This window comes from Lutra lutra, chromosome 2 (assembly GCF_902655055.1).
Source record: "Lutra lutra chromosome 2, mLutLut1.2, whole genome shotgun sequence".
Taxonomy (NCBI): domain Eukaryota; kingdom Metazoa; phylum Chordata; class Mammalia; order Carnivora; family Mustelidae; genus Lutra; species Lutra lutra.
Genome location: NC_062279.1, coordinates 206257156 through 206266137, shown reverse-complemented (window position 1 = coordinate 206266137; position 8982 = coordinate 206257156). Strand labels below are relative to the sequence as shown.

The window sequence follows — 8982 nt, the reverse complement described above, 5'->3', positions numbered from 1 at the left end:
TGAGAGATAAAGAAAAACCATATCCTAACAATACCTTCTGAACCTTGACTCTAGAGCCCACATGACCCCTGGATTTTTAGCTACATCACCTGATAGATTCCTTCTCTTGAATAAGTCAGTTTGAGTAGGATTCTGTCTTTACCATTCAGAAAGTTCTTAACTAAAATATCCTATAATTTTGGGGAGACCCGCGGGCCCAGTATGGGCTTGCATTGCTGTGGGGTGGGAGCCGGACCCATTGCCAAGAAGTTTGTAGAGGCCAAGTATAAGGATCGAGGAACTCTCTTGGCCGAGGCCCAGCTGGCCCAGATGTCCACGCAGTTGGGCATGTCCAAGACCAACCTGGAGGGATTTGCCAGTAAGCACAAGCAGGAGATCCGGAAGGAACCTGAGTTCCCGGTGCAGCTCCTGGACACATGTGTCCCCTTGGCGTGGATCGGCTCCCCTCCGGAAGAGGATTTTGGTCTGCGATGGGGGGTGAGCGAGCTTTCCGTTGCGACCTGGGGATCCAGAAGATGGAAGCATGTGTGGCCCCGACGCCCAGGAAGGGAGGTCTGTTCACTCTGGAGGTACACTCTGTAGTGTACACTACACTCAGAGGTACACTCTGTTCACTCTGTAGTACAGCAAGACGCGTCCAAGGGAAGGGGCCGATTCGCCCAGGATGTCAGCCACGACCGTTTGATCAGGGCCATGAAGAAACTAGAGGCACCTGGCACTGGCGCAGGTGCCCCTGCCTTCGGTGGGCGCCAGCTGAGCTCAGTGCCCCGCCCCGCCCCGCAGAGGGACGGCTACGTGACTGTCGGGGGCATCAAAGCCCGTCTCAGGCGGGAGGTCACGCGCTGGGGCACCTGCCGAAGGAAGGGCCGGCCGGGCTGGCCCCTCGGGCCCCTCGGGAGGCTCGCCACGGGCTGCCAGCTCTCTTGGCAGACCCCTCCTCCCAGGCCATTACTGGTGAGGCCAGAGAAGCCCTGCCCTGAACCTGGGGGTGTAGAAGGGGACATGGTAGCGGGCAGGGAGAAGACAGACTAGCTGTCTATGAATAAGCCCTAACAGCTTTGTTTTTTTTTTTTTTTTTTTTAAAGAAAAATAAACAAACAACATATCCTACAATAAAGAATTCTCATTCAATTGTCTTCCCATACAGTCTTGACAGGGAGAGGAAGAAAGTGCGGTTACAGCTATTTCCTGCAGAATGGCATTGTCTGTAACAATAGATCTGGCTCCCAAACCCCCAAACAACGCCCCTCCCCCCAAGAAAACAAGCAAGAAGTCACTTTACTAGAATTTAGTTACCTGTTCCCTGTCTCCAAAGAGCTTTATTTGGTGCCATTCTTCTTCGGGTTAGTGATGAGAGGACACCTCCTCTCACCCCTTGGTCAGACTTAATCCCTCTTACACTGCCAGCTGGTCGGCCTTCCAGAAATCTCCCCAGTGAGGTTGGATGCTCTCGATGGTCTTACCACAGCTGAAATGCCCTCTAGCTATTTATGTCTGCACCTTCCGCCTTTCTTTCAAATGTCACTGCGAATCTGTTCCAAGAAAAACTTGCTGCAAGTCTTTCCAATCTTAGGATAGACTCTCCAGGTACCATCTATTTGCGAAGAAATACACCTGTCCAGAAGTGGAGCCTAATTAATGACTTGCTTTTCTGATTGCCAGCTTCACAGACCCAAGGACAAGGGGAAATACTATAGGAATTCTTTTAAGGTCAGAAGAATCTAGTATACAGAACCATTTAGTTGGCAATAATAGTTTCAGCACAAGGTGTTTTTAGATTTTCTTTTAAAAATTCAGTGTTTGGTATCTCCCAGGACAAGATGAATTTAGCTATGCCTTGGTTGGTGACTCTAGAAACTACTTTTTATTTGCCAAAGTGATGAATGTTTCAAACTTTAAGGGAGCTAACATTGCCTAGTTGTATGTCATATTGCCAATAGATGATAGGAACATAATGAATGGTAAGGATTTGATAAAACTTTTTCATAATGAGCATTTTTAGGACTTTTATTTTTTTTTTTTTTCTATTTTTAGTACTTTGAATAACACATTGTGAGATTGGACTATTTCTCAAGAGATCATATCTTTTAAAGGGAGTAGGGGCTGAAGAATGGATACAAGCCAATCCCTTTGAGGCGTGCATAATACAGGATACTAATACCTAAACCATATATGACCAAACATGTGGAGCCATGTCATTTTCTAAGATCAACAAAAATAAAAGGGAGGATTGCCCGTGTTATTTTTTTCCACAATGATTCTTAGAATATGCACGAAAATAGGAATCCTAAAAGAGTAGTCAGGATGGTGTACCGCAGAAAATACTCTGGGCTCTGAGTTAGGGGAGCTAAACTTTGGCCCAGGCAGCCCTCAGCAAGCCCATTGTCTTGGGTCTCCCTCATACATAAAATGGAGGATCGCATAACTGCCAAGAAAGCGTCCAGCTATAAACTTGGGTACTAAAACAGAGAACCTGTTGATTGTAATTCTTGTCAGTTTCAATTCTGATCTAAATACAAAATGAGGATCTTCAAAGAACTTTGAAGATGATCACGGTAGCTAAAATGAATTGAGCTGGAAGAAAAGGAGAGCCTTAATGTCAATATTCTCCATTCACTCACTCACTCACAAATACTTTTGAGCACTTAATAAACGTTGAGCACTATAAGAGGTGCTAAAGGTGGAGCAATAAATACACCAACATCCTAGTCATCATAGAGCTAACTTTCTGGAGGTGAAGATGCATCACAATCAAATGAATACGTACAGAGAAAGCGTGTCAGAAGGTGACAAGTGCTACACAGGAAAGCAGAGCAGAGGGAACACTCGCGATGGCCCTTGTTTATAAGATGGCCATTTGAAGAGAGACCGAGAGGAGGTGAGACAGTAAATCAGGCTATTTCCTACCTAGGAATAGCAAGTGCAAAGGCCCTGAGGTGGGAGTGTTTGACATGTTTTAGGAGCAGCAAGGAATCCTGTGTTGCTAGACCACCATGAGCAAAGTGAAGAGTGGTAGAAAATGAGGTCCAAGGAAAGGAAAAATAACAAAAGAAGCTGAAATGTTCTGTTTACTTGAGTATAAATCCCCGCACCCCCTTATCTGTGGCTCCTTTGCTATTGACATTGGGTAGGGGGAAATCCGCTGGTTCAGTCTAATGGTAACATCTGCTCAGATTTGAGTGGGATCAGAACCCAAGACTCACCGTCACTACTGGCCAGACATGGAAGTTGTTCCTTGGAGAGTAGAGCTGCGTTTCTTTCATTTTCAGCAAAGTTTAACTTATTTTATCTCAGGGACTTCTGTCCTTCCTTTGCTATAGGGGGAAGCCCTGTTGTACGCCTGCTAACTGACTCAGGTGTGGTGGGTGTGGGGGAACAGGTACCCGGTGCCCATTCCAACCTCCCTCGCGTGTGTCTTCTGATACCAGAGACTGGAAATCTAAGAGCTACCTGCTGCGGACTCCTCTGGAGCTAGATTTGAGATGTGACATGACCTCCCCTGATGAGTGCACTCGCGGCCCTCGGGTCACAGTGAGGCTTTGAGCTTCTTTCCCCATCTCTGCGATCCAGCGGGCTTTTCTGAGGTACATCCCAGCGTCCGGTCACCAGAGCCACCAGTGCCACCAGGGCCCAAAGGCAGTTACAAAGGCAGCTGCAGCCAAGGGTTTCAGAGCTGTGTTAGGACTTTCGTTTGCCCTGGGCACTCCTGCCTCAATGTGGTCCTTCCTTGTTAAGAAAATAATAAATCTGTATCCCAGGATTGTACTGTGGGCAAATAGGAGTATATTATTATATATGAAAACATTTAATTCAGCCTAAATGTTCTTTATTTCTTCTGGTTTTAAAAGAAGTTTAAGTATTTTTATGGGCTCCTAAAAGTCTTGCAGGCCCTAGACACTGACTACTGGGTCTAACGGGTAAATCCGCCCTGATGGCATTCGGCCCCCTAGACTGCAGCTGAAGTGGTGTGTTTGTCGCGTCCCGATTTCTTTCTTTCTTCTTTCTTTTTTTAAAGATTTTATTTATTTATTTGACAGACAGATCACAAGTAGGCAGAGAGGCAGGCAGAGAGAGAGGAGGAAGCAGGCTCCCCGCTGAGCAGAGAGCCCGATGCAGGGCTCGATCCCAGGACCCTGAGACGGTGACCTGAGCTGAAGGCAGAGGCTCAACCCACTGAGCCACCAGGTGCCCCAGGAATCCATTCTTCATCTCTTTCCTCCTTCCCTGGCCTGAAGCATGCTCGCCTCCGAAATCACGGTTCTCCGGGTTCCTCCAGCACAAAGGGCTTGCCCTGTCCCACTCCCTTGGATTGGTGGGTGAGGTGCAGCGCCGCTTGCCTTCCTCTCCCCGGGGATTTCTCACCCTCCCGCCGCCCTCCTCGCTCTCCTCTGGTCACACAAAGCCCGCGCCCTTCTCAGCGCGGGGACTCGCAGATCTGTTCGCACTTCCGAAGACGCAGCTGACTCATGCCCCTTCATCTGTCCCCAGTTCCTGACCATCACCTTCGGTGACCTCAAAATCCATGTCAACCTTTCAGATTCCTTGACACCAGGCGCGTTTCCTGGACTCCGGAGCTCCTTCTCTGGCCCACCGGCGTCCGCAGAACCGCACTCAGGGCTCACGGAGCAGGTCTGCTTCTCGGGTTCCTGTCCCACTCGCAGGAGAGCCTGTCCCCTCCTGCCCCCTGCCCATCCCAGGCAGGGCCTGTCCCCTCCTGCCCCCTGCCCATCCCAGGCAGGGCCTGTCCCCTCCTGCCCCTGCCCATCCCAGGACGTCTGTCTGCAGCTTCCCTGGCAGCTGCCCCGCGTCACACCATCTATCCTACTTCGTCCACCGACTGTTTGCCTGTCCTGCTCCTGTCTCGCTGGAACGACCGGCCCCTTGCGAGCCCCCGTGTCCCAGACGTGACCTCCCGAGACCCCCGGAAACAGACGGGAAGCCCCGGGACGCGGGGCTGGACACTGGGCAGATGACAATTGCTCGGGCTTCTCGTCCTCACGGCTCCGGGTCCTAGTCCGCCCCTCATTCTTTCCGTCTTGTGTTCCCAAGCGACACTGTTCGGGGAGGAAGCTCGTTCTGGGGACTGGGGACGAGGCTCCTGTCCCGCCCCGCGCTCCGGGGCAGCGGCACCGCGGCTCGTGCTTCTCCCTCGCCCGCCCGCGCGGGGACCCGGCCGTCCCGGTCGCTGCCGCGCGCAGCAGCCGCCCCTTCGTCCCCCGCGTCTCGCCAGCTGTGCCCCCCAGAGCGATCGGACTAGTCCCGGCGGGTCCCCCAGACACGGACCCCAGAGGCGGACGCGGGCCCCGGCGGCTCGGGAAGGTGAGCGCGGACGCGACCCGAGGCCGGAGCGGGCGGCGGGGAGCGCGGGCGGCGGCGTAGGACCGTGGGCCGCGGGGGCTCCGAGTCCCTGGAGGCCGAGAGGCCGCGTCAACCACTACCTCCCGCTCTCCGCGTCGGGGGCTCTCCCGGGCGCCTTGGCCCACAGGCGCGTCCCTTCATCCTGCCCTAGCGTGGCCCAGGCAACCCCGACCGCCGGATAAGGGCTGCGGCAGGCGGCCTCGGGCACGCGGAGCAGCCACAGCTCGCGGCGGGGCTCGGCCACGGGGTGGGCTGCGGCACCAGAGCCATTCTGCTATTTCCCACCCCGCCGCTGTACCGCACCCGGTCCCGCCCTGTTCCTGGTTCCCCGTCCCTTCATCCAGCGCACTAGGGACTCACGGGGACACTGTTTTGTGTATCCTCTTGACCAGGTAAGTTGTCATGGTCTCACTTTTACATAATTTAACATATAGAAGTTAAGATGAAGTACCCTTGGGGGTGCTGGTAGAGTGTGCAGCTCTTGATCTTGTGGTCATGAGTTCGAGCCCCACACTGGGGGTAGAGTTTGCTTAGGAAAGAAGGGGAGAAAGAAAGAAAGAAAGGAAGGGAGGGAGGGAGAGAGAGAAAGAGAAAGAGGAAAGAAAGAGAGAGAGAGAGAAAGAGGGACACCCAGGTGGCTCAGTTGTTAAGTGTCTGCCTTGGGCTCAGGTCGTGATCCCAGGGTTCTGGGATCGAGCCCCACATTGGGCTCCCTGGGAATCCTGCTTCTCCCTCTCCCACTCGCCCTGCTTGTGTTCCCTCTCTCGCCGTCTCTCTCTCTGTCAAATAAATAAAACCTTTTTAAAAAAGAAGAAGAAAGAAAGAAAGAGAGAAGGAAAGGGAGAAGGGAAGGAAAGAAAGGAAGAAAGACAAAAAAGTTGAGTAACTTCCCAAAATTACCCAGCTAGTAAGTTCTGGAACTGTGATTTAAAGACTCTAACATTCACGCATTTTCTAGTATAGAAGAAAACCAAGGACAGAGTCTTGGAAGAATATCCACCATTATAAGCAAGATCCCGGAGTAAGAAGAGAGGGGTTCGGAGTAGAAGCAGGGTCAGAAGGGTTATTTTGGAGCTGTGGGGTGACCCTCTTCATCTAAGACTACCTTCCGCCACTGTTCACCACCTCCATGTCTATCCATGAAGCCTTCCAAAGCTCCTACAGCAGAATTTACTGTTTTCCTCCAGAGACCCTCACACAATTCCTGAGAAAAAAAATCAGATACAGTGCCATCTCCAGAATAAGTAATTCCTGGTAAAAATGTAATAAGTACTCAGTATTATTAACAACTCTATATTGATCACCTAATAGGGGCCGTGCACTGGGCTAGATGCTAAGAGTACAATGATGGACCACAAATACTCCCCCACAGAAGGCATGAGTCGATGAAAGACATAGTCTAATTCTGAATATGAAATACACCACATTCTCAAACGGACTTTAATTGTACAGAAGCATCAGTTAATTAGGGCCACTTACCATGTGCAATTAAGGTGAATCTAGTACTCAGTAATTTTTTTCTTAGTTTGGTTCTGCCTAGACATATTTTCAACATTAACAAGGGTAGATAACGTTGATCAGAAAGGGCAGACTCTTCATGGGATTGCCGTGCGGAAGACATGAAATGGTAAATGCCAGATCCAACCCATTTTACGTAATTTCTCACATTTGCCTGCATTCACCAGCTGTGGGTTCCACAAAAATAGATGCGGATTTATTTCATTTTTTTAAAATTTTCTGTCAACTTGATTGAGATGTAACTAATATACATGTAATTGATAAATATATGCACTATAACATTGCGTGAGTTTAAGGTGTATAATACAATGTGGTAAGTACAGGTCACCACAGTAGACTTAGTCAGCATCTGTTATCATCCATAGTTGCACATTCTTCTCCTGCAGGGAGAACTCTCAAGACTGGCTCTTGGCAACCATCGTCGTCACCAGAACTTATTTTTCTCGTGGGATGCTGATTTATTCTCATTTACTCATATATATTTGGCTTTTCAAATAATGCTTAGCACACAATACGTCTTCAATGAACCTTTATGGGCTCAATGAATGACATAGATACTATTATTCCAATTTTACAGATGAAATAGATACTCTGAGAGACTGAGTGATTTTCCCCAATTTCTCAAAGCTAGTTGTTAGAAGAGTTAGGATACATGAGGTCTTTCCAAATCCCCTGTACCTAAGGGCCCCTGTAGGGCAAGCAGCATGGCGCCGAGTCCCCAGCCGGCCATCCATACGTGTTGTTCATTCACCACCGTCTCAGTACGGATGTCCTGGCTGTTGGCGTTAAGGGACAAAGGGTGACAGCTGCTTCTCCTTCAGAGCTCTGCGTGATCTCCTTGTTCCCTGGGCTTCCTCTCTGGACGCCTGCTCTCGTCCCACTCCAGAAACTGTGGACTCCCCCACGGCTCTGGCCCGAGACCCACTGACCCTCGGGATAGTTGCCCGCACGTCTGCACAGCGCTTCAGCTCACGCGGCACTGGCCGGTGACCTGACCTTGAGAAGCTGCCAGCTCCTCCTCTCTGAATGGGCCGAGCGCTGCGGTGCACGCGCCGCGGGGAAAGGGAGCCCGACCGGTTGCAGGGAAGCTGGGTGCCAGAGGGAAGCTGGGTCGGTGTTCCCACCGCGCTTCCCCACCCGTGCCCTGCCTTCGCACACCCGGGAGCTCTGAAGCCCTGAGCCGGATGACTTGCGGCTCCGGACACGCGCACGTGGAGGGGCTCACCTTGACTCGGGCGTTCACGGCTGTCAGGTGCATGTCGCGGCTGCTCGGGGCGTGAAGCCGGAGGGTTCGTGGGAAGGGGAGTTTCTGACGCTTCTCCCCTTGGAAAATAAAGAGCTTTGCGACTGGTGCCCCTCTTGCTTCAAGGCGCCACAGTGAGAATCAAGCACACAAACTGGGGAGCCATGGCTACTCGGCCAGCGTTGGGACCCCAGAACAATCTAGCTGTGTGTGCTCCAGGGGGCACTTAACCTTTCTGAGCCTCCGTTTCCTAACTAGTAAATGGACGTAAGGTTACCCATCTCAGGGAGTTGTGGGGACAAGATGAAATACTATATACACGTGACTCACGGGGACGGTAAAGAAAACCGTGCATTATCACCGAGCCGGGACGCCGGGAAGGGCTGGTGCAGGCAACACCCGCCGGATCTCCGGGGCTGTTTGTGAGAAGAGAACGTGAGGTCTTAAAGCCAACGTTCAGGGGAAACGGAGTTCTCCATCTCCGTGAGGAATCGAGAACATGCTGACATTTGTTAAGCTGAGAAAGTTCCCCTTGGTTCCTATGCAGTCCTTTACTGGTCTCGCCACCATTACTCAGAGTAAATCCTTTGAAACAAAAAAGATCTTGTACTTGTTATAGCAAAAGAGAATGGGAAATTGGGGAAAGGTATAAATAGTTTCCACTCTACTGTATTTCAAATGTTGTAGTAGGTGCTCTTAGGTAACTTTTGTTACCTCATTTAATTCTTCTGATCTTCCAAAAACAGATCTAACCAGTCCCTCTTTGGGCTTTTTTTTTTTTTTTTTAAGATTTTATTTATTTATTTGACAGAGATCACAAGTAGGCAGAGAGGCAGGCAGAGAGAGAGGAGGAAGCAGTCTCC

The 8982-nt window shown here is 50.7% G+C and overlaps 1 protein-coding gene across 1 annotated transcript; it reads left to right on the top strand.

Moving 5' to 3' along the window:
- The first annotated feature begins 201 nt into the window (after positions 1–201).
- On the top strand, positions 202–4495 carry LOC125094200 (vacuolar-sorting protein SNF8-like). Its single transcript, XM_047719869.1, is given in 5 exon segments — positions 202–421; positions 424–578; positions 628–832; positions 835–954; positions 4236–4495. Coding segments are annotated over 5 exon segments (960 nt in total).
- Positions 4496–8982: the final 4487 nt, after the last annotated feature.